General features: G+C 40.7%; 2 protein-coding genes across 2 annotated transcripts in view; both read left to right on the plus strand.

Annotated features, from left to right (window-relative positions):
• Nucleotides 1-26,722, plus strand: part of LOC112570564 (UDP-GalNAc:beta-1,3-N-acetylgalactosaminyltransferase 2-like) — a 178,891-nt gene that overhangs the window by 1,286 nt on the left and 150,883 nt on the right. Inside the window, exons 3-6 of the mRNA XM_025249077.1 lie at nt 108-211; nt 604-683; nt 4,227-4,325; nt 4,789-4,884. Coding sequence (XP_025104862.1) covers nt 108-211; nt 604-683; nt 4,227-4,325; nt 4,789-4,884 — 379 coding nt within the window. The remainder of the gene's footprint in view (nt 1-107; nt 212-603; nt 684-4,226; nt 4,326-4,788; nt 4,885-26,722) is intronic.
• Nucleotides 22,548-26,722, plus strand: part of LOC112570566 (melatonin receptor type 1C-like) — a 33,671-nt gene continuing 29,496 nt past the window's right edge. The window contains exon 1 of the mRNA XM_025249079.1: nt 22,548-23,024. The gene's annotated coding sequence lies outside the window, so the exon portion shown is untranslated. The remainder of the gene's footprint in view (nt 23,025-26,722) is intronic.

A 26,722-nucleotide genomic window follows, 5' to 3' on the forward strand; every position in this document is an offset into this window, starting at 1 on the left:
TGGTGCAATATTAGACTTAATATTAATATTATGTAGCTATGTCATGGATAATGGACAGAATGCTTTGTTTTGAACATATAGTCTTAGTGCAAAGTTTGTGTTTTCAGGACTTTAGTCAGATTTGTGGTTGGAAAAGATGCATGTTCCATCCATCCTGAAGACCGTATAGGCCAGTATGATTGCCAGCAATGGACCCCTGTGATTACAAAAGGTGAGAAAGTGCTTGAAGTAATCAATGATTAAAAGTGTTTTGTGGGTTGTTTTTCTTTGCAATTTCTTATAAGATAGTAGAAAATTCTACCTTCTGCATGCCTTATATATAATTAGCAGAGATACATTTAATGACTTACAACATAAGTTAACTTTCTGATGCAACCATGAGGTATAAAAGATTAAGATTTATATATGTTTATAGAGAAAAATTAACTACACACACTTGATTTTATATTTAAAAATCCTTATTGTGTTTCTGGAGTGTGATAATCATAGAGACTTTCCTAAAAATAACTGTTAGTGTTTCATATTTGACATTTCTACATATAGAAAGGTATAACATGTGGTAAATTGAACCTAACGTGTACATTATATATTTTTTTGTTATAGATCTGAAGAAAGAGTTTGCAGCTTTTGTGAAAAGCAATACTTTAGTTGAAGGAGTAGCAGTGAGTCACCTCCACATAAAGGTGGTTATTTATTTTATTTAGTTTACTATCATTTAAACTGACATTTATTATTATTATTTATATTACTACTATTTAGACTTAAAGAATCGACTGTCCTGCCAATATCACAAAGCCCTGCATGTAACAAATGAAAAAAACCAAATATAAAGTATGTTTTATTTGTCACGAAGCATGCGCAATTCACAAATACTGTCAATGTGTATCCATTTTCAAGAATGGCCTTTTGTAGCAGTAATCTCCAAGAGTGGCACATTTCAAGGGAAATGACTCATGATAAATCTGCTATAAAAGTAGCAGTTGGCTCCCTTAGACTGTCTTCGGGCAAGGAGCTTATGCAGTCTTCAGGGTATGCATGCCTTTGGATGGAACACAAGCTACATTTACATAGTCTAGCCAAAATAACTTTAGGAGGTGTATGCCATACTATACATCAGTGACTATGCATATTCAGTCATTTTCACAAATAGGTTGGTTTGTTATTACTAGTTTAAAGAAATACTAGTGATTGATGGCTCCCTTATAAAGATTCGCATATTTTTATAAGCATCCTAGTATGTGTCTCTACAAATGTTTAAACATTCAGGAATCATTTTTTGCAAGATGATTTATATAGCACTTATTTATCATAATCTCTATAAGTTGTACAGAATTAAATTCTTATTAATTTTTTATCATAAAGAGTGAACTGGACATATGTGGAATACCTGTGACAAATCATTGACATTTTTAATGCTGTGAAAGAAAGAAGACAAGATAAAATAAAGTCTCAGTTTATTTACTGGGACTATCTGATGTGCTTGCAGATGTTAAAAATTATGTCTGTCACTGTCATTTAAGCCTCTGCGGCCATGTACAGTTAGATCAAAACCCCAGCAGAGAAATCTGTATTTAAGAAATAATCATAACATTTAAAAAATAAATAAGAAGAAAAATGACCGACTTCATTAGCCATACATAAAAACACATGACAGTAAATCCCCACCATTATGCATTAGTAGTCTTTGATTAAAGTTCTCTTATGGCTCTCATGTCTGGTTCTCCACCAAAGAAACCGGATACACACAGTCGTTTCACAGTTGCCGCCTCTCTTGATCCAGCGCACTAGCCCACGAAGAACACAGAAAAGATAACAGAATTTAAAAAACAGCCCAGACAGAAAAGTACATCCCTTAACCCCTGAAAAATATTCAAAAAACAAAAATGGTTAAACTGTTTAAACTTTGCCTGTCTAATGTGTGTGGAAATCAGAAGCTATGGGGATGTATGTTTGTTTTCAAACCTAGTTCCTCATTTGCCTGTGTTATTAAAAGTAATATGAAGGTTTGGATGCTGTTATTACTCCGTGCCATTCCGATTATGTGACATTCAATTTTTTATTTTTCATCCTCAAGCAATCAGAGTGTTTAATTTGAAGGAACAATTTTTCTCTCGGTCAGAAACTTCTATTCACTGTATGTAATTGGAGATTTTCATCAGTGCAGGGCACCATTGACGTCGATACTTTCGCATTGACCTCACACTGCATCGGGGAGAAAGCACCCACGCAGGCAACCAACAACATCCACTGAAACAATTTTTTTTTGAAAAAAGTAAAAATGATCTTTCTTTTCGTCTCGGAGGGCTTATGCGTAATCGGAGCTGAAAAACAATGCCTGAAATTCTGACAAAATATACTTTAATATTAAGTCACGGTGAAACATGAATCTTAAAACATTTAAACGCAAATGTCAGGTGTCTTTTGGTTTGATTATTTTCTTCTCCCCACTTCCCCAGACGTTCCTTATTGATTTCTTCTCCGGAAGTCGCAAACAGAATATTGTTTTTAGTTTCCGACTTGTTTTATTTGCATGTTGTTAACGGGAATCTCAATATAGTGTCTGTCGGGTCATCTGGTACCCCGGCGCATCTTGGCCCAAACGTTCTAGGGGCCATAGTAACAAAGCATAAGATAACATTATCGCAGGGTAAGCTTTGAACCCAAAGCGTTGTTGGGTTATTACAGGAGTAATTGGAAACAAGCGCAAACCTCGAGGTGCTGCTTGTGCTCTAGAAGCCCTTGTCCATGTCCTTACCTATGGCTACAAACGGCTTGGCAGAATTGCAAGTAATGAGTGCAGGTAAAGCAAACCGGGAGGTACGGATATATTTGCTTTATTGCTACGGTCCAAGGTTTGTCCAGATGTGTGCTTGATCATACTTAGATGATGCCAAATTAATACGACACTCGATCATTCTCCCGCTGTCTTGAAAGCGGCTGTCACTCGCTCGGCTTGTTCACGGCTGTTGTAGTGTTACTCCTCTCTTGTCTGTTCGTTTCGGAGGAGACGCCGATAGCAGCAGTGGACACCGCGTCACAAAAGCGGAGGACTGGGTCTGGGAGCTGGAAGACGCCGGTTGGCGCCACCGCTTTTATTATAAAAACCGTCTTGAAGACGGTTTCCGGTGTACTCCGGATACAACGCAGTGATTGCCTGTGCGGTCTGGTCACTGTGTCGTGGCAGGAGGAACAATCTGGTGTTACCTCCATCCCCTTTCCTGAAGTACTGACCTTCTCATATATATGGAAAAGACAAAAACATCTGTCGTCTGCTGCCGAAGGAGAGGTTCACGAGGTCGTCGTGTATACGTGTCTGAAGCAAGAGAAAGGGCAGGGAAAAAGAAGGGTCAGAGACCTCTAGACAAACTCTTGATTACATAGACGTGAGTTCAACTTAGCAAGAAAAGCGCGTGTATTTTCTGCCTGACCATCGGAATCACAGTGAAATCGATAGTTATTTTTTGTTTTTAATTTGTTTTTGTTTTGGACTTTAACCATGGTAAAGAAAGTTGGCATCGTCAAACTGAGACAACGCTAATCATGGTTAGGAAAACCCAGAACTGTTGTTACACAGTTAAGGTTTGGTAAGATAGTGTACTCAATATGAAACAGTTGATAATAATCAAAAGGCCAGTTACTATAAATTTTGAATGGGTTCTACTAAAATTTACTATTAGTGATTTGTTTCTTTGTGTTTAATTCTAATATTTGACTATCTTATAAAATTATAGTATCAATTTATAATAAAAATTACAGTAACAAATATTTTCTTGCCAGGTCTGTTTACTAATTAGCTGTCGTTTGTAAAATACCATATACTTTTTTGCTAGTGCTTTTTGTTACTGAGTTATTAATTATTAACCTTAGTATTCCGTATTTAGAACCCTTCTAATTTTTTTGTAGTATTATATGATGTAGTCTTTTTCTCCAGCTCTCAGTTAATGAGAAATGAATGCACTGTGGCTCTTATAAAGCCAAACATTAACGCAATCTTCTGTCACTGGACTTTCTTAACCTTTAAAAGTGTGAATCCCCACATTCACGAAATTCATGATACAAACTTTTTGCTGAGAAAAATCTTCAAAAGAAAGTTTACCAGCATTTATAAATCTGGTTTTGTGTGAGAAAGATAATGTAAAATTTATTTATAGAATGCCAGCAACTCAAAATTGTGTGCGACATTTTTTTCAAACCATTAATTATAATTTTTACCTGTATTATTGCAGATTTTGCACCCAATTACCCTGAAGAGAATAGGAATTCAAGAAAGCCTTACACTTTCGGATACACCCCATCTGGTGATGACATACAAAAATGTGGATGAGGTTTGCACCAAATTCCGTGACATTTGATAGAGAAAATATGGTGGGCTTAAAAAAGAAAAGTCTTACATAAAAATGCTTTTTATTTCTTTTGAAAAAAGCTTAAGGGACAGTGATGTCAATTTTTTTATGGATTGAGAAAAGCTCAGTGCAAGATATTGTGTCCTCAAATCTTAGTGACTGCTTCCCTTTTGATCTCGAGATACATGTCTACAAACTCACCATGCGCAGAAAGATAAAACATTGTATAAAGATACGCCTAATTAGCATATGGTCATAGCTGTCCCATTGGCTGAGACTTTATATCCACTTATCCATGTACAGGCTAGACTTTTGTGTTGTATACCTCATTCTGTGCATGAGGTTTTTTTTTACATTAAAAGCTGTTTCAGTTATTTCTAGAAATCCGTTGACTCGATATTTAATTTGTAGTTTTTAAAATGAAGTTTTTGTTTTCTTTGCCCAGGAAGCGCTTGCTGAAGCTCGTTTCAGCCGAAGAGACCAAGGTGTTACACACGATGGTTTCCGATACCAGCCTATTGAACCTGTGAAGCTGGAAAAGGTAGGCATTTCCAAGAGTACACCGTTCTAATAAAGAAAACATATTCTGCAGGGTCTTCAACTTTTCTGTAATTTTCCTCGTGGTTTGTTTAAAATTTCGTTTTCTTTTCAAGAGAAGTCTCAGAACAAATGAAAGTCAGCAAAAAGTTTAGTTTCTTCTGGACTCAGACTTGTCTTGAACCGGGAGATAGTTTCAGAACCGCTTTTGGTTCCAGCCAACATTAAGGAAATTTCACTTCTCGTATTTATCCTTTACTGTTCGTGGTGATTTGGATGATGACATTAGCAACACTTATCGTCTTGCTTCTTAGATTTGCCGCTTTTCTTAGAATCAGACATACTGTGTTATCTACGTCTCTATGAACTTACATTTTGAAGCACTTTCCTCACACTGTACAGATATTTCAAGAATGTATTTTACTGTGCAAGTATGCCACCACATGAAAAATGTGCTTACTGCTTTCCTAACACAAGTGATAGCCGCATTTACTCTGCTAATACAGACAGAAAGCTGGCATACTTAACTAACCGGTCTTTATTTCTTATTTGAAACTTTTGAAGAGTTTTAAATGATATCGTATAACATGTAATTTTGCAGCATCGCTTCCTCAAATCATGAAGGGAAAGCCCCACTGATTCCCCCACAACGAGTGCAGCAATAGCAAAAAATCTCTTACATTTACCTGAGACTGTCTTGAAGTCCACGTCTCGCCATCTGCTTTTTTGCGGCATGCCTGATTATATGTCTGTCTGCGTCTCTCTCTCCCCCTCACACACACTCTCCCCGAGCTTTTTTTTTCTAATCCCTGCTTAATCGTGTCTGATGACGCCTTCCTCCAAGTCGCCACTATTCAGTAGTCAACAAATTCAGTTCAAACAGTTATTTGTGTGGAAGATAATTCCATATTTAATATTCAGTTCATGTTGTATATATCTATATTAATCGATTGTAACAGTGATTTGTTTCTCTAAACCCTAGACGGTCCTTGCAAAAACATGTTTGGGTTGTTGCGCGCGCACCACGCTGTCTCGATGATGTTTTATGTTTGGAATTAATATGGTACCATCAGGCTTTGCCTTTGATCTACTTTTTACAATGTTCACCTTGTTTAGGCCTCGAGAACATGATGTGAGCAGTGAACTGTTCCTGAAAAAGATGTTTCGAGTAATTTGTCTGATAACAATCCTCGTGACGCGGAATCCGAAATAGGCCTTACCAAGTTCCAGGCGCAAAACAGTGCTCGGCCTTTGGCATTTCCTTGTTTTGTCAATAGACCAGCAAGCGGGAGTACACTTCTGCTCAACACTGAAAAGTCGCTTGGCCGCCATAGACTTCCGGCAAGATCCTAAGCCACTTTCTGCTGCTTGACAACATCGGCCAGGCGTCGCTCAGTGGCGCGTACAGGTCTGCGGTCTCGAGTGCTTTTTAACCGTCAGTTGGAGTATGCACATGTGTCTGTTCGCGTGTTTGTGCATGTAGATATGTGTCTGCTAATGCGCATGCTCTGTAGTGTGGAAAGGTTAGAAGCAGGCCGCTGTGGAATATGTAAATATTCCATTGCAACTTACTGAACCGGTACACAGAAAATGTTTCTTCCTTGAGGCTCGACCTCTTCATGCCATTCTGTGTCCCTTCACGAGGGTATTGCGTCATATTTATCTGTGATAATCACACGTGGATCGAAATAATTGTATGGCTTTCCTGTCGAGTCTTTTTTTTTTGCAGGGTTAATTTCCTGGTTGTTCTTTGGAAGGTTTTTGAAATTGCATAGGTTATTGCCAAGAAGACAACAGAGCTAACATGGAGTTGTCACTCAGGAATTCATCGAATACAGCCAAAGACGTGAATATTAAAGAAATTCGCAGCATCAACAGTAAATTAAACAATGAAAAAGAAACCTGTTATAGATGATTGTTTAGAGAACCTGAGTGACACTTGGTTCACTCTACGTTGCGTTCGTGCATATGTTTTTATTCTAATATTTCATTTTTTTTTGTTTATATGGGTTTCTTTGCTAAAAGATTAGTATCCACATACATATACCCACTCTCACAACCACACCATCTTCTAAAACGCGATAGAATGTCAGGGGTAAGAGGTTTTTCATATGCTCCAGTAAGATGATTGTAGACAGGCAGTATTGTCAGCATTGTAGACAAAGAATGAAAGGAATATCTTGAGTCGGGATGTGGAGAAGGCGTTGACAACGATCTCAGCTTTGGAATGGACTTTCAGTGCTTAGCCCCGATTTTCTCTGTAAGCTTCTTGTGCAGATCGATTGTCGTCCCTGGGATTAATGAAGTGCTCGTAAAGTCCCTGTACTTACTCTTGCAGTCTCAAAATTGTCTTCCATGCCAAGGGTTTCTTTTTCCAAGGAACACTTTACACATAAATGAGATAAAACGAGTTTTCATAGACGTAATGTCGCAAGCTTTTAGACTGACTAGCCTTCGATCAGTTGATGGTTGCGGGGTAGCAGACCTAAGTTCTTTTTAGCCTTTGTACTGAGAAAGGCAGAGGAGAAGAAGAACAAAGAAGCATTTTATATGAAAATTGGTTTAAAGAAATCTGTTGACTTAAAAAAAAGTTGCTTTTTTTTTTAGCTGGGTTATTTTATCATGTAATGGGTCAACTAGTTTTGCTATGTATGATGGCCGAGCTGGTTTTATCCGGTTGCTGAAAATGTGGTGTTCATCCCCACCGCTCTATTGCTTAGTATCTCTGTGTTCTCCATGTTAAAGGACTAGTCGGGCGCGTGGTCCCCCAAGGCTGCTATGACCACCTTTGGGGTGAAAGGTCGTCATATGGTGGGGGATGGAGGCTTGAGTGTTGTTGTACACAACCTGCATGTTCTCAGCATGGTGGCCGACATGCGCCTCTTGTGGATCCGCTCTAACAGCTTGGAGTGACGGGCAGTGGGAAATGTTAATCACCTTATGTCTCTCTTGTGGAGGCTTGGGCATGTCAGAGTGTTATGTCGGCTACATCTGCTGCTTTCTCCAGAACATACTCCTGCTCCAGTTGGTGTCCGCAGACGCTGGTGGACAATGCTATCAAGCTCGCTTATCTTCGTGACTGAAGCGAGCCGTGTATTTCATTGCGGTCTGATTTACTTAGTGGCATGATGCTTCCTTCCTTCGTGGATGGTCCCCGCTGGTTTCTTCTTCTGGCCAAGCCTCGTCACTGTTGACATCTTCTCGGCATTGAAGTGACAGCCTGGGATCAGTTGTTACCCCATGGAGCGCGGTGTCAGGGAGGTCGGGGGAATCGTGTCAGTAAAGTTCAAGCAGACAATGCTTCTTCATTGCTATGATACGGTTCCAGAAAATGGAGAAAGACGGGTAAGGGTGGGCGGTGTGTATGGGGGGAGTGTGAGAGAGGGTTGAGAGGTTGTTTTTTTTTACCCGTAACTACAGGATTTGGAGGCTGCGAGCTGTTGTTTACTTTTATGCTCTGGTGATGATATGAACAAGTCATAAAATCAATCATGCGGAGCAGTACATAAATGAACAAGTCTTTAAAGTCATTAGCTGTGTCATACATGCTCTATTTGCTTGTGTATGTGTGCGCGCGTGGAGGCACGTATTAATAAAGCAAACTATTAATGTATTGTGCATGCAATGGTTCACAGACAGACTGTATTCCATGTCTGCTTGGCGCCACCCTGTAATAGATGTTCCTCACATTTGCTGGTCTTGTACAAATGTTTGCCCCATGTTCAGGGTGGTGTAGGCGGCCGGCGAAGTCAAACACCTTTCTCCATATCGTGGTAATGTCGGCAGAGAATATTTGATAAATGCTGTTGATTATTGTGTTGACTATCGAGGCGATTGCTGTGCTGTGACATGAGTTGCAATAACAATACTTCATCCGTGAAAAATTTGATCTGACACTTGTTTCCAAAATGAGTCCATTCCTCATTCACTTCATCTCTCTATCTATTCCACCTTTTCTCTTTCTCATTATCATAATTACTGCAGTGTTAAAAATTTCCTGTTGATAAATGTTACTGAAGTGAGAGCACATTTTTCTGTAGATGCATGTTATTGTATTTTCTGTTCCTGCATATTATTATTGTATTGTTTTTGTTTCATAATTGTTTTCTCTTTGTAGAGCTAGACGTCTTTGCTAATCCTAGCATCTTTGTTTATAAAATTGTCTTCTTCTATGTCCTTGTCACCAACTGACACTTCCATGTTTCATCCTCACTAACTTTTCTCGCGTGGACTTTTGTGAAATAAAATCGACTGAAACTAATCATTAATATAACTGCACAGATATACGGTAGGACCACGAGGGCACAATGAAGCCAGCAAGTAAGAGGCATGAGATCGCTGCTGCCGGAGCGCATGGAAGGCTGGAATAAAAGGTCGGCTTTTACAGGAGGCAGTATGGTCAGATCCGCAATGAAGCAGCAGCCTCAGGGAGTATTCAGGACTCCATTGACTGATTTACTTCACAGTTGTAAAACAAACCACTTCATGTGCAAGTGAAAGCCCGACAACGATTGCACTCTCTTGTGAGTTTTTCTCAAAGCCTGGCAGGCAGGTTCAGAAGCTTAGGAAATATGACTTCTGGGGTCTTACACATCATTCTACAAAAACTTTCTCTACAGCTTTGGAGTTACAGCAACAAGGGCGCCAGGGTCTGTAGAAATATGGACTGGATCGTCTGGAGTCTGAGTTTGTAAATGGTCCTCTGTCCGGTTTTCCACATACATAGCAAGGAAGAAGCACGGAACGCTGGTTTCTCTATCGCTTTTCCACCTTGTTTATGACTGGGTTAATTGTGTTTACGCCTCTACACCCCTTGTTATTACCACACGCGAACATGAAGGTCTTTATGTACAAGAATAGTCATATTTTATTGTTCTCTCCTTCCGAATTCGCCTTTAATGGGTTATCACTAAAACGACATTGCTTGGATTACTAGGAAATACGACAACCTTTGATTATGGCAGTAATGTGATTGCGACACAAACAAGATCATATTACTCACTTCATCTTTAGACTTGCTTTTAGTGTGTGATGTGAGTGATGTGTTTGGATTCCTCTGGCTTCCCGGTAATAGTTTCTTGCTGAGGTGTCGCTTTACTTTGTGGTGCACGCTGCCGTGCGCTGTGTCTACTTGCTTTCCGAAGCCTTTTCCAGCTTTTCCTTGCGGTTGGCTAAGACGAGATCTGAAAGGAAACCTGGCAATAGAGAAAGACACTTAATTTCCGTTGTGCACAATGACATCAGATGCGTGCAGACGCTCACGGAGGATTCCTCGAGCATTTGCGAGTGTCTGTTGTCGTGCTTTCACGTCAGAATCATCGTCTTGACCTGCAGTGACGTAAAGGACAAGGGTCAGCCAAGTCGGGTACAAGCCAGCGTCCTTGGCCATCATTGGAAAATATAACCCTTGTTGCCAGGGTTGCTATTGGAAACCTTGCCAGACCAGTCTTACGTACAGGGAGCTGTAGGCCTCCAGGCCATCGGACCAGTTGGGAAAATGTGATCGTCCTTTATCTGAAGATGATTGTTGTGCAAGAAGTTGACCAGGAGAACGTTTCAGAAAGTTTCTCAGTTTAAAACCTCGATTTGTTTTTCTTTTGTTTTTTTCTAGGGTTGAAGAATTCGCATTTCTGAAGTTTGTTTGGCTACAAGAGTTAGTCTGTTAGGTTAGAGAGACTAGAGCGCTTCTGTTTTCATGTTTTAAAAACCTTGCACAGACAGTATGGCTGAGAACTATAATGTGACATCTCGATTGAAAGGCATAGTTACATGTACATTTCTTGTTGTCTTTCCTATCTCATTTATACTTTTCGATAACTCATTTGTACGTTTATTGCCTTCTCGATTAATCAGGAAGAATGAAAGATGATCTGAGGTTAAAGTTCTGAAATGCAAAATAATAATAATAACAACTCCACGAGGAATATTAGTGCAAATGTGTTAAAGTAATTTTCTTGATTTCCCTTGGTACTGTTTTTCTAGCTTCCTCTGTCCAGTTTATTTTTCGTATATTTTCATCTAGCATAAAGAATGTTGAAAAGCAAGATTGGATTCTTCAGCGTAAAACGGATTTCGTGTATGGCCTTCCTGTCTAAGGGGACGGTCCCGTCCAGTAGAATTAGAAGAGTGATCTGGGAGAGATGTCAGTGTGGATTAATCACAGGATGAAAGGCAGGAAAAGGATTCTCTTAAGGACGGAAGTGCATTGTGCTGCCTGCCCGTCAAGGACTGGAAAAAAGCAAAAGATAAAAAAGTTGTTTCTTCCTGTCTGCATTTTTTTATAAAAAGGCAGTAGGAGTAGTTTTTGTTTAATGGTAGGTAGTCTGCAGACAGAATAATCTTTAAATGCTTTTGGTCCAATCCTTAGTATTCTCCTATATGGGTCAGAGTGCTGGAAGCGCTCAGCCTCCATAGAGAAAATGCTAGAAGTGTTCCAAACGAAGTGCTGGAAGTGCATATAAAAGATCTTCTGGTCCAACACCATCTCGAACGAAGAGCTGCCAGACGGTAAGAAAGTGCTTCTTGGTAGAAACAATCCAATTGCGGCGCTGGCGATGGCTAGGTCACGTGTGCTTCATGCCTACAGACTCCATCGCAGAACAGCCCTGGGATGGACACCGCAAGGAAAGAGGAACAGAGGGAGGCCAAGGAAACATTGAAGCGAACCATCGAGAAGGACCTTAAGAGCAGAGGTATATCACTCGAAACTGCCTCCAGAACAGCAGCAGACAGAACCAGATGGAGGTCCCTTGTTGTCGCCTCACGGGCCAGACGACACAGAGAGGACTGATTGATTAATTGATTTTGGCCTCAACAACAAACAGATTTATATGTTCAAATAATGATCACAGGAAACCTCACCTTGAACTCTCAATAATTCTAATGGAAGATCCATTTGGTGTAGCGCTGTGCACCTTACAACATTTGACATCCAGTATTGTCCACACTGTCGACACACGTGACAAATGTAGCATGCAGTGACCCTGTCTTTGTCAGACCTAATCCTCCTGATGGCACACAATGAACCAAATCGTGTTTCTCAAGTAAAGGCAGAGCAAACTTAGGAACCTGTGTGTTTTATGGACATTTGACATCAATTTAAGGGGAATTCACTCTTAGGAAAACACCACAAAGTGCTCTCTCTTGTCAAGAAGCCTACAGTGTTAAGTAGATACCAAACCCTAGTTTGTTTGACTAGATTATGCATTGAGAGTGTAATCGTTGTACTAGCAACAACAGCAGTAAGACCATGATGAGTCAGTATTAGAAATGAATTTTTGAAGTAAACCAATCGCGCCTCCTGGTGACGGGCCTAATAAGCCGCAACATTTTGTAGGGTACATTTATTAATTTGTTATGCCGATCTTTGTGGACCAAAGATAAAATAAATGAAACCGCATTAAGCCACTTTGTACCATTTGCTTGTCAGGTGGTATTTAGATATTGCATTGTACTCCATAAATCTGCTTTAAAAATGAATTTGTTTGGCTTCACATTGAAATCGTTTAAAAATATTTATCTATATATTATTAAATATTTAACTTCTTCCTCGTCAGACTTGTTAATAACTTGTACGAAACTCGAGGTGGTGGTAATGTCGGCTGCTGAACCAACAGTCTCTCAGCCATTACGAGGGAGCACAAATGGGCTCTGTTCTCAAATTTCCCGAAGGGAAAGTTTCGTCTTCATCAACATGATAGTGCAGACACTCATTGACCCTAACCTAACCCCCAGACCAGCAAAGCTTGCGAGAACAGTGGTGCATTGAAGCAACATTGACCTCCCTGTCTATAGCTTTGCTTTATTCAACGAGAAACCGTTTATTGCTGGAAATGAAGGAAGATATATGTTCTTGTGCGCGTGTGTGTGTGTAAAGTGGTGCCGCGGCACATTTCGGTCCCCAACCAATATTTTCGAGAGAATTTTGTTTTGGTGCTCGACCACTTGCTCGGCACTTCACCGTCGTTCTAGAAACCTGTGAGATGCCACGGGTACCTCTGACATTTCAGGGTGTACGATGGGACTATCGTCACTTTTGCCCGTTATCTCCAGCAGTGAAGACGGGGCTGTGTTCACAACCTGTTTTTATGTTCATATATATCTATATATAATCCTCATCATGCTACCCGAGAAATGTTCTAGTGCTGGAAGTGAAGAATTGAGAAGAGAGTAAGAAAATAACTGAATTAAGAAATTAAAACCAATAAAATTTTTATAGCGCAAAAATAAATCCCCGATCTTGAAATTCCGGTGACATTTCAATTTATCTGTCATAGATATATTTTCGTCTTTTTGCACAATTTTATCTTGTTTGAAAAATGTCTACAACTGGAATTGAGTTGCATTTGCTGTCAATGTCAGAACTCCAGGTCACGTTCTCTCTTTTGTTTTTCATTTGAAGACATGAAAGTTGAGTTATTTTTGAGAACTTTTATACAGGAAGAAGAATGCAAGCCAAAAATGTTGAGAATTGCTTTGCCAGTCATGAACAGGTTACTTGTAGATGAATTGTAGATGTAAGAGATTTTTTTTTCACTCTAGTAACACCAGTTCCCGGTTAAAGAATAAACGTAGTTGATTTGCATCGCGGGACACAGAGTAAACATCTGAGAGCTCTTTGTACTCGCCAGGCGGGACTTGCCGCCATGACACTGGGCGGGGAAACAATTAGTCTTTCTCCTCCACCTCGCCACCTGTAGGTGGGGCTCGTAGTCTAGTCTTGTATGGTCTTCCTCTTGGTGCTGTCTAGTGGTGATTAGTTGAAGAATGCTAGGAGCAAGTGGTCGTCCATTAGCATCTCTTACTGTATGTGTGGGAATATACGTTAGATAATGGAGCAAGAGCTGCACAAGACATTTCTTGGCACGAACGATACACTTGGTCAACAGTCGATGTGTTTTCACCTGTTTTGAGCGTTGAGGGACTTTTCTTTGAGACTGAGATTTAAGGCAAGAGGGCAGAGACTCAGGAGAAAGTCGGTATGCTTGGGTCAGAGAACCTCGACACAGGTCCAGTCAGTGACAACAGATCGTCAGAACTTCCAGGTGTCGTGGTGAAACTCCAAGGACTATATGAGCAGACTTGGGCTACTTGTGAGCCCAAAACCTGTAGATTGTAATTAAGCATTATTTAAAATTCTCAAATTTCTATGTTAGGACTCATGGTGACGGGTCACACACTGTAATCATTTAAATATTGTTTTTAAGTTTGTGAAGAAAGCAAACACATCTTTCCAGTTCTTGCTATTCCGGAGCGTGTCTTGTCTGTAAGGTCATCAAACGATTTATTTGATGCAACCATTGACAGTCAGCTTACTCCAGCTCTCGTGTGATGTAACCTGAATGCTTTATTATTATTATTGGTGCCAATAGAGCTTAAGAACAATAATGACTTTCGGGCAGACCAATGAATCTTGCACGAGAAGGACACGTGGCAGTTATGGTGCATGCGCTCGTGAGAAGGCTGCTTGTTCCCCACCATCTGCATTTGTAGCTGAGGGCGCGATTCGTCAAGGGTAGCCTCCTTATTTTATCAATGTCATTTAAAAATCAAATTAAGACAATGATGATTATTGTTTCTCATTTAGTTTCAATAACTGGACGTGTCTGAACTCTGACTTCATGCACATTCAGTAAAACATGGCGTCAGAGAAAGCTGGCAGCCTACTTTATGTGAAGACCTGCTGGTCTGAAAGATAACTGTAAAATATATATACCCATGACAGTCAAGGTGTGCGTCGGACGCATTATCATCCAAGAACGAGTGGGAAAAAGGGAGGTAATGTGATTTATGTGGAGTGCGTTCTTTAATCAAGCGGCTGTCGGGACTGGTTCGTCAGCTGTTGGATAAAAATATATATAAAAAAAAAAATCAGGGGCTGCTAGGGTCAGGCTTTGTCTTGTGGTGCTGTGTGTCATCACTTTAACTGGGGACAATGGCCGGCGCTGGCTCTCTGGTGACGAATTGATTTCTCGCCTGTGGTTGTGGACGACGACGTGGCGGTGTTTCTCATTGACACACAACACTGCTTTCTTCACCAATGCGGCAACTCATTCCTCGGCCATCGACTCTTCAGTTAACGACATTTTGCTGCAGACTTGCGGGGATCAATGGCAAATCTCATCGGGTTGTTTCTTTTAGCCGACCTCATGAATTTCAACCTAGACAGTCTCAACTTAAGCCGAAACTATCGGCATTTTTTTCTTCTTGCTGATTTTTATGACCTTTATCATTTAACAAACACAATCCTCCTGTGGACAGATAAATTGTCTTCAGTTTCTCTTATATTTGTGCCGTGATATGCCTTTTGGGGAGGTCGTTCACCCATCCAGGCCTACCACTGGCGATTAAACTGGCAATGTTTTAATGATAAAAATGTCTGGTCGTTTTATGAGTATGCAGGCGTGAATATGTATTAGTTTTTTTAATGCTTGTCGTTGATGTATTCACCTTACCTCTCTACCCTTCCCTGCGCGAAAAAAAAAGATTAAAACCATTTTTTTAAACCTATTATGAGAATCAGAGATATTACACGGCTGTATCATCCACTTTTAAGTATCAAGGGCTTTTACGGTTTGTAACTCTACTTCTTCTTCCTACTTATCATCATCATCATCAACATCATCATCATCATCATCATCATCATCTTCTTTGTTTTCTTCTACATATTTTTTTTTTTGTCTTGAAAAATTCAAATCCATGCTCCATCTAAAATGAAACTAGTCAGATATTAGAAAGACTGTCCATAGGAATGTTTCTTATTAGCATATTTACATATTTATTTGTAACAAAAATAACCAGAAATGTGATCGACTTCCCTACTTTGGTATGAGCCTAGTAAGAATATTTGCACCCGTCTGTTTGGACATCTACACGGTAACCATAGTGTATGCGTAGACTTCCGGCCAGGCTAACATCGTTGTCTCGATGACCCCATCGTCTTCTTCGTCCCCTCAGACGAGGAAATCGTCGCCCACGCACACGGGCGGCTTCTAGCAAGTGTCTCCAATAACTGCGATTTCCTGCAGCTTGCTGTAACTCCATGGTATGGAGGCCTTCCTTATCAAATTTGAATGAGGTCGACACACGCCACGACAGAGTACTCTACAACAAAGAATTGAAGAGCAAATCGGATTTGCTTTCCCAGCAACCTGTTTGTGTGAGTTCACCATTCTTTCGTTGTCTTGATAAACATAACAACGGGTAGCTGATGCATTACCCAGAATCCTACTTGCGCACGCAAGAGACGTAAAGTGCTTTTTGGGGTTGAACTGCGACTGTAGTCAGCAATATTCAACAGTCCACAATCATGTCCGTGTGAAAATGGCTGGAAACATAAATTGTCCAGTGATGGTTAATTGCCTTTTATTTTCATGGCATTCCTAGAATACTGGGCAAATGATGTTATAGTAGAACACACGGTAGAAATCAGAGACATTCTACACCAACTTCACCTGTAGTGTGGTAAGTTGTTTTGTGAAGTGAAGATTGGAGTTTCATGTCTTTTTTGTCAGACCAGAGTCCATTATTATTGTTGTTATGTCTGTCTTGTTTATTTTTTGTAAAGCTTTTTGAACCTGCATGTGAGGGTGGGTAAAGTGCTATTTCAGTTATTTATATTTTTATATGCAGTGTGTCTGCCTGTTTGTATGTGTGTTTATAACAGTGCGTCTAATGCCTGCCATAAAAAGGCGCTTTGGCACCTGTATGTATGTACTTGGAGTCCGGCTGATGCTGGAGATGGAAATAATTAAAGCGTGTTTTTAGTGTCAGATTAATCTTTTCGCCCCTACAGGTAGCCTTGGGGGTAGTAGCTGTGTACGGAAGTGCATTAGCATGACAGTCGCCTAATTAAACTCTACGGCAACAGGAACACGTGATGCTTCAGCCATTCTCTTCAGTACATCGTGCCCAAGACTAAATATGCAAAATTTCATTTTGATGCCTGTTGCTTTTGAGTAGCCACTGTTATTGTCCGTATACTTCCTGTCCTTGTAGTTCCTATTCTGTTTTACGGATACGAGACACGGATAATGCTTGCTGATACAAAAGAGAAAAATAAATAGGAACTCGAGACCAAGTGCTCTAGGAAACTGGAATTTCCTGTCTGGACCATAGGGACAACGGCTAAGTACGGAGTGGTCACCTCTATTGGCGAGAGTAAAGGTGGGCAAGCTCGTCTGGTCGGGGCATATAAGTCTCTCTGATACCATCCCCCAGGACACCCCAGAGGGAAGCCGACGACGTGGTCGACAGAGAAAGAAGTGGCTGGGGAACATACAGACAGACCTTCTAATGCTCCGGTCAGCACATTTCACTTACAGAACCTTGTCAGATGCTGTGTCCATGCAGTTCCCACGATCACCTTGACTGGTCAAGAGAGTTAATGGCTCATTAAAGGTGTTTTTTCGGCTTAGTGAAATTATGGAGTACACCTGTAGTCTTATTATTCATCCTCCCCCATCTCTCTCTCGCTTACACGGAATAACGGGAGAAACGGGGACATTGAGAGATAGGGGACTGGGGTGTGGGTAGAGGGTGGGGTTTAGTTCGGGATCTCTCTTGCCATGTCCTTGAATATACTGCATCTTATTTGTCTGTAAGTAGCATCATCATTATCACATTTTGAAATCACTTACACTTGTCACTTCAGGGTAAATGAGTCGTTGTGATTCTTGAAAAGTTAAATTTGCTTGCTGTTCACTTCAAATGCTACAAAACTGCATGCTGAGTGCTCCAAACATCACTGATGTCTAACAAGTAGGCGCCAAGGTGCAATTGCCCTTTCTGGGAATCGGCATTCTGTCTTCAGTAAATCTTGGCTGGGTCTGGCGGCTTTTAATGAAACAATTATGTCAAAAATACTTCGGCCGATGTAAAATTCATCCGGCGGATGACATATTGCTGACTGGACTTTTTTCCCTTGAAAGGCTCAATCAAGCAGACTTAGGTTTAATACAAGAAGATAATCACCGAGACGTTGAAGTCAGTCAAGGCTGCCAGACGACTTGTTTATTGGTGTCGCCTCTAGCGGTTGAAGACCGTCATCAGCCTGACGACACCACGAGGACAGTGACAGAGGTGAGAAGATGAAGGTGAGAATGAAGCACTTTTGTTTTAAATAAATATGGTTTTGTTTACAATTGATTGGGTTTTTTGTTTGTTTGTTGGTTGTTGTTTTTTTTTTTTATTTTTTTTTTTTGAAGAATGGTGTTCACGTTTACATTCTGTTCGGTTAAGGAAAGGTGGCGTGGAAAAAATATTGTCCTTTCAAAATGACTACTCCATTATTTTTCTCACCTTTTTAAAAAAAATACAAACCAAGTCAATATTTACAAATAGAGAATAAAAGAACTTCGCCGAATGCGAGGCGGCTTTGAGGAGATTGCCAGTGGACATGTTAGACTTTAGGAACTTGAGGACAATACCAGCGATAGGGAATGGATGTATTCTAAATACATCAAGTTCGTTGAACTTTGGGGGTTTCAACTTTTCCCTAGATAAGCAAGGCTAAATGGCGTCTGGGTTCCTTCTTCGAAAACTTGTCAATTCCATTCAGGGGCTTCATGAATGCTGAGAACATATTTCTGTGTCAGAAGCAAATTTACATACTTCAGCAGAAGGTTAGTTACATTGAAAGACAGAATAAAGCAGCAGAAAGAGTAACAGGCGAGCAATAGCTGGATGATAGTAAGATAGTGTTAGCACTAGTACTGAACGTTATGCTTTTATAGTCACACACGCACACACACACATACACACAGTCATTTGATTTTTAACTTTGGCTGCAGTTGTGGCCAGAATAATTCTCGCTCCTCTTCACTTCCTACCTGTCCGCCTACCATCATCACTTTTGCTACGGACGTCCTCCCACTTATTTTCCGCTTCTCCACCGTATAATTTACAGCAAATGATGTTTGCCTGCTGTAAGTAGGACTCATTCAGTGTTTCGTGCTATTTACATTGTTCTTATTTTCATTTTAATAATAATAAAGTCTACATAGCACCACACGCCATCACAGTATTCACGAGTGTAGTGAGTTGTGGTGGGTCTCGTGTTGTCTCGTGTACGTATGACGTCCCGTGTCTGACGTCTTGTGTTGTGTGCGTCATTTGTTCCACGTCACTTGAAGCAGAAAAAGACGTCATATGTAAGAGAAAAGCAGTTGCTGTAAAAATGGCCGAGTGAGTGGTCTTTGTCCGCCATCTTCTTTATGACTCTCTCAGTGACATTCCTCTGAACTTGCGCCTCTTCTACTGGCGTAGATCAGGGTGCGTACGGTCCGTGTAGGTGCTTATAAGTCTGTAAATTAGTACGTGGGCAAAATTAGAGCATATTTTTAGCGAATTGACCTTATAAATTGCGGTCAGGTCCGTATAAACAGAGAAGTGCTTTACGTCCTGTGTAAAGTGTGTTCTCGCGCGCCGCTGTTAAAAAACAAGTCATAGTCCTGCCAGAATCTAGGGGACACAGCCATCGCTGTAGTTACAGGCCTAACCTACCATCTCGGAAAAATGAATGGATCCGACATGGGGACAGGCCTGACGAGAGGGGGGGACAGGGGGGTCTGGTGTACCCGGGCCCGCGGCTGTCAAGGGGGCCCGGCCTTGGTCAGTGGATTTTTTTTTCTTCTTTTCCTTTTCTTTTTCTTTTAAAGAAAGGTCTACGGACAGAACACCCAAGCATTACACATGCAGAAGTTGAGTTTGAGTGTAGATATTGAGATTCGAATTGTAAACATACATTATATACTGGGAAAATAATTTACGATTACAAGTACAAGGGGCCCGGAGAGGTCTGTCCCGGGGCCCGGGCTGGCTCTCGGCGGCCCTGCATGGGGAGAGGGAGGAGAGGATACTTGGCAGCCAGACTGAAGCGATTAGCGAAGTAACCGCCACCGTGTGTGCTCCATATTCCTCCCCTCTTTCTAGGTTAAACTATTCTTTCCTGCCATATGTATTCTCCATCCTAAAAAACGGGACCGACTTGAGCGGGAAATAACATTCTGAATGATTCGGAGAGAAGGAAAGCGGAAAAGTATAAAAAGTGACCTGGTAAGAGTATGGAGGAACTGTTGCAAGCTGTCACCATCGGTTGCAGGCTCTGCCTAGTCATCTCTGGTGCCACTCCAGGCTCACTCGTAAAACCCTCGCGCTGACGACTCAGGGGGCTGACATGTAAAAAAAAGGACAGGGAAGTGACCACAAAACAACAAAAAGCAAAGCCAGGGTTACTGTAAGAGACAGAAAACAATGGGGGGCATAATTTCATATTGTTTGTTGCCATTGGAGTCAGGATTAACATCATCTCATTGTTACCGATAATTTTGATTTATTTATATTAAAACTGTGTTTTTGTTCCTTCCAGCTAGTTATACCATGTGGTTTGCTGATTGGGATAGGAGCTGTTTCTTTCAAGACTTCTGTTACCAAGAAAAATACTGAAAACTTCCTCTTTATACAGGGTTTTACGCGTAAAATTAAAATAAAAATCAGCGCTGCTGTTCTTGAGAGCTTGTGAATATTGACATTTAAAAAATGAAATTAGTATTGCAAACCTTGTTAGAATTGAAGCTTGGGCGCTAATATTAAGTTTACCTGGCGACATTGTTGACACAAATTGATGACTCGTTGTTTGCCGTTACTGTTTGCTTGATCGATGGAGCCGTTAGATCTCTACCTTGATTATATTAATATGTTAGAAATTGGAGAGACGAATTTCAGTAATTTGTTTCGTGGCAGTATATTTTCTTTAAAGCCTTTCGACAAAGTTTTGAACCTGTAGTAATGTCTGTACCTTAAAGCGAGATGATTTTGTATTTTCTGTGCATGATGAGCATTGTAGAACACTGTAGAATACCGATATTTCTTTTGACTCTCGAGTGTTTCATCCACCAATTGTTTGTCCTGTGTTAATACAGTGGAACCTCGGTTAGCGAACGCCTCGGATAGCGAATTTTTCGGTTAACGAACAAAAATTTCGCTAAAAATTTGTCTCGGATAGCGAACAAAATTTCGGATAACGAACAAAAATTTCGTTAAAAATTTGTCTCCGATAGCGAACAAAATTTCGGATAACGAACAGCCACGTGAACCACACGTGACCGACCAGCATGTCATCATTCGCGCTCGAGACAGTTACGATCAGTCGTTCCTTACCTGTGCGCATCCTTCTTATTTAGTGATTGTTGTGCTTTATTTTAATAAGATAATCCTCAATCATGGCTCCAAAGAAGATTAAGAGCAATTAATAGTAGTGAGGTAATGACAAGGACGCGGCCAACAAATGAATTGAAAAAGGAAATGATTTCAAAGTATGAAGGTGGCATGCGTCTGTCGGATATGTGATGTCGTATTACCGAAGAGGTTTTACAAAAAAAGGCAGAAGAAGCAGACACTGGACAAGTTTTTTTCTTCAACCTCAAAGCTACAGAAAAGGGAAGTCTCCCCCGATTTTATAATGTCACGTGTGCTCATGGAGAGGGGATTCAAAGCAGTAATTCCACTCCTTCCTCCCCTCACCTGTTTCCAACCACGCCGTCAAAACGGCAAGTTTTCTGTTTAAATGCTTTCGTTAATGTTTTTATGTTTATTTAACTCCGTTTATATTGCATTATAACTGTTCTCATTAAAACAAATACCTATATATATATACAGCCTGTAACTTTCAAATAGCGAGTCAACAGGGGCTGGGAACCAATTAAATCTATTTCCTTTATTTCTTATGGAAAAAATTGTTTCGGATAACGAACATTTCGGTTAACGAACAGCTTTCCAGAACGGATTAAGTTCGTTAACCGAGGTTCCACTGTATAAAGAAAAGAGAGCGAATTCCATTCTTGGGCTAAGCATGAAGTTCACAAGCAGGTCTGTGTTACACTGAATGGAGACACCATAGGTCTGTCGCTAAGGATACTGTGACAATCAGTGCAGAATAATGTACAACACATGAAAGTGTTTCTAGTCTATGCTATTAACACACATAGCTTCAGAATGTAAAACGAGAACACATAACGAGGAAGTCAACCTAGTAGAACGGAGATTACAAGGTGTAAAAATTGCAGTAAAGTGGAGAAGATGTCGAGATAATCATGGTAGATAGGTAACGAAGAAGAAAACAAGCTGTCGCGGACATTAAAAAAAAATCCTTATACAAGCAGGACGCGAAAGAAAGGCACAGTCGACATTAACATTGACAAAACGGGCAACGACAGAAGGATTAAGAGCAGTCACCCTCGAGCCGGTTGGAAGGACCAGGCTTATCAGCTTATAAATCCATATATTAATTTTTTTAATTTTCTCAGACACATCTCTTGTAGAGGAGAAATAGGTAAAAGGATGTATTGCCTCTAAATTGTATCTTCCACTGTCTTTGTCTCTCCTGACAAATCAGGTAGCCATTCCTGCTGGACAGACAGCGGGCATTTTCAGAGTAGGCCTTGATCTAGTGACCTCTTCATTCAAGAGCACTAACCACTAGGCTACGCACTCCTCAGCAAATAACCCTTAGGTAAATAGCCTAGTGAACGGACGTATGCTTTATGTCACACACGAACTTGTTTTACTGGACTGCTGGCAGACGATTTTTTCCAGTTAACTGCTAAAAGGAGGCAGTAGCCGACAAAGCTTCCGGTTTATTCACATTCTTTGTTTAGGCTCGCCGAGACTAACAGTGGATCACTTCGCAAGAGGCTAAGCGTTGGTCTTGGCAGACAGACAGCAGTCAACCTACACACATCCATGGTGCAACTGTTTTTATGCACTCATAATATTAATGTGCGCGCGCTCACACACACACACAGAGGACAATCTAAGTCTGCTTCTCTCCCTCCGGTGACTGTCCCATGCCTTTCCTTAGCCGCTATGAGCCATGCGAGCCGAGTGAAGAGCAGCAGGCAGGCAAGGCACGCCCAGCAGCACCACGCCAACCACATACAGCCCACGCTGTTTGGCAACACCGCCGTTTTATTTAAGTCGCCTGTCTCCCCGCCAAGGTGTTCAGTCATCGGCCAACTGCCACTGTCGTGTCCTTCACGCTGGTCACCACACTGTAGAGTCCAATAAGGATGACATAAGAGGCTGCTGGGTGATTTCTCTGCAGTGTGCCCAAGCTCCACTGGGAGTTCTCTAGACAAACACTTCGAAGTAAGTTTTTTCGTCTTAACGCTAAAAAACCTCACGGTTGTTTCGCCCCACACGGAGCACGAGAGATGCTATAAGGCCGTAGTCTGCCATATAAACTGTTCAGACTATCCCATAGTGTCGTTCGTGATTGTCTTTCTTTCTCACAAGTTCACACACCAGACACACATATCTCGTACCACACACACACATTTCTTCACTAAAAGTAAAAAAAAAAAAATATTTATTTTGTTTTAGGAACACGTGTGTTAGTCTGGGTGGTACGCGACATCATCAACCTTGTCTGTCGGACCTAACTGTAACCGATGCGAACAAGTTATATTATTCATTTCACCTGGTTCATTGACGACACACAACTGTGTCCTCTGTTCAAACTTCTGTTTAAGCTGAGAAATGTTGATTCCCTTTACATCGCTGACGAAACAGGTATCGTAACACCTGAACAGTTTACAAGTCGAAGTCCCCCTGGAGCATGTTGTAGATGGTAGAAGCTGGGTGAACTACAAGACACAGATAATCGGAATGGTTTCTTCCGTGTCATAGGAAACATTTTCTTTTGTAAAATATCGGCAAAACCATTGATGTAGAATATGAAACTGTAAAGAGACTTAGGTGATAGTGCTACGATATGCGGGGTGCTCGATACATTAACGATACCAGTCCTTGCTGACCATTAGTTGTTGTCACCATCTAACATCTTGATTTTTTGCGTATTTTTCCAACTTGAAGCTTTAAACGAGACCGCATCGTGTAGGAAACATTACTTGCTAGAACAGCTTCAAACGGTGAGTCTCAGTATTCACACTTCTTATAAAATAAGCTGATCTTTCAGAACCTAAAATTCATAACATGCTGCTGGTCTGTCAAAGGTTTTATTGCTTGTTTGATGAAGGAGTAGTTTTCAATAACATGTGCTTCAAGCTGATGTAATGCTGGTTCCACTAATCTTTCTTCGTTGGTATTGTCCACGGTTTTTACCGTCTTCTAAACAGCTGTTTTCGTGTATAAATAATTGTTATCCATTTCTGAGTATTTCAGAAAATAATCAGGTAATTCATTTCTGAGCATTTAATAAAATAACGGATCCATTTTTGAGTATTTCGTCATAAAATGTGTTTTATGTGGATGTCGTGCTCCTTCATCCCCATGTCTTCTTGCCATGATAAGATGTTTGCAAGCAAGTTTGTATTCATGGCTTCCTTGGCCTTTACAAATTGTTTCTAGCAGAGGCAAGATGATCTAGAAAAAGAAGTTATGCTGGCGGTATGTGTTTACGAACTATTGCTTATGGTCTATTCTGATAGGTTAGAATTTCTTTAATGTCTGTTGATCATCATGAAGCTGTGAGACATTGATAACCATTCCTTTTTTACCCGTGTTTCGTCAAGTTGTTTGATCGTCAACAACGATCAAGAAGACCTTATTCACTTATCCGCTAAATTTTTACTAGAGAGTAGAAATAGTTTCCCTGGCAGTGCCTACAGTTTGCGACAAACAGCGGTTGTCTTATCTATCCCTTCTTTGCAAACATCCAGCAGGAATGGCTGCGTTCGTCCTACCGAATCTTGCTTTAAAATTCAGAACTTACTTGCTGGCCCCGGTTTGTGACATGTTTGGGACCTATCTAAGTTTGATAGCTCTTCATTTCGGTCTTGGCTTTAGCTCTGAGCTGGGCGCAGGCAGACAGGCAGGGTGCAATTATGGGGGATGTACCCGAGCTTTGTCGGCCCCATCTAGCTGCAGTCGCCGGCTTTGGCGGCTTCTTCTCCAACTCGTGAATGTGCTGTCGTGCGCGGCCGGGCTTAATGGAGCCTATTCCTTTATTTTCCTGACATTGCATTGACAGACGCCGACGCCGACTGAGGAGAGACTCATAATTCTTGTCATCCATTGGTGTCCGGAGTTCTTACTGTGTGGATTTTGAATATCAGTGTCAGTATATCTCTTTCTCTTACTTTCTACCTTCTGTGTCTTTGTCTTTCATGATTTCTTCTTCCCTTTGTTCAATCTTCCGTTCATTCTTTCGTACTTTCTTGCTTACCTCTGTCTTTCCTTATGTTTTCTTCCAGCTTGATCTCTATCTCAGGTCTTTCTCATTCGTTGTATTTTTTTAAAGTTGTGAAGTCCAGAAAATGATGATTATGTGTGAAGTGAGCTATTTACAAAAGGTTAAGTAAGACCAAACAAATGAAACTGGAATAGTTCTAATTCTAAATTTTTATTGCTTGATTAAGTGATAGGTTTGACGTCAGCGGCGGGAGGAAGGAAATGAACACCAGCAGTTCTATTTAGAGGTTGAGAGCGTTGGTGTTGGAGGGCACGTTGACTACCCCCCTGGCTGCATTAAGTATCATGATTGCTAGTGACTGCCGGTGTAGTGGCTTCTCTCTCCAGTGTTCATGGCCTCATCCACTAACAGACTTCTTCCTAAACCCCGCCTAAATATAGAGGATCTTTGGACAGTCGTAAGTAAAGTGATTTAGCAGGGGTGGATACGCGAGGGGTGGGAAAAGAGAGAGATGGAAATATAAAGAAATACAAGACAGATAAACAGGCCTAAAGAAAACTTTGGATCAGCAGAACTTCACGGTGAAATCTGAGCTTTCAGCTTTTAAAAAAAGAGGTTTTTTAAAAATCTAGAAAGTTCGAGTATCGTATTATGGGTTTCAAATGTTGCGGGATTTGAATTTCAACTAATCTTTCTTATTGCCTCGTAGTGGTTGGTTGTCAACTTCGGCAAACATTTGTTCAGATTCTAAACTGAGTGTTTCTAATAATAGGACACGACTCAGGTTCGATTGAACTTCTTCCCATTCACCGCATCTGGTGGACTCCAATGACGTATATCAGTTTAGAACCTTTTATAAGTGCTGATCGCTGAAAGTTTATGTGCTCTTGAAAATCTTTTATATGTACTAATCAGTTAAAGTACACGTGTTTCTTAAAGGCTAAACTCGGAATTCTCTACAGCAGCCACTCAAGTGACAGTGAAACAATGTCTATGACCTTTTGATTAACTGCTTGATTAACGCAAGAGGAAGTAAAACTATAAAACATCATATAAGGTTGCATATTTCAGGAAACTGAAATAGAAGTTATCAGTACAATTTAGCAAGACAGACATTTTTTCATCATTAGTTTAATGGAGCTTTGCCAATACACGTTCTCTTTCCTCTTCTTTTACTTCTACCACCTCGTCTACCTTCGTGGGGAAAGCTTTGATGATTGTTTCGTTTCTGATTGTTCCCTTTTGTGATGTAATTGTAAATTAAATTAAACCGTTCTTTTATAATGTAATAGTTGATTACATACCTTTTCAACATGCGCTATGGATATGATTGCTTAAATCCAGACTTAGAATTGAAAGAGAACGATTTAGTTTGGTGTCCGATGATATCAGTGTACATCTACATGTCCCCTGTGAGACAACCCCGTGTGAAAGTGCACAGTTATGGGAACTGGTTGGGATTTAAACCATATATTTCATTGTACCAGAACGACAGTGGTAGTAGCCACGAGTAGCTGGGGACCTCAGTAGTCGAGGAGGATGTCTGTGTGGCTGTTCACTCCTGTAATCGATGGCAAACAGTTTTGTGACGAAGCGCTGGCCTGGATGTGAGTCGGGTATTGTTCACTGCTCTTACACAGGTACTCAAACCTCTGTGCAGAAGTGAAGCAAGCTACTGGTCTTGTTCTTCAAT

The sequence above is a fragment of the Pomacea canaliculata genome, linkage group LG8 (genome assembly GCF_003073045.1).
Source record: "Pomacea canaliculata isolate SZHN2017 linkage group LG8, ASM307304v1, whole genome shotgun sequence".
Classification (NCBI taxonomy): domain Eukaryota; kingdom Metazoa; phylum Mollusca; class Gastropoda; order Architaenioglossa; family Ampullariidae; genus Pomacea; species Pomacea canaliculata.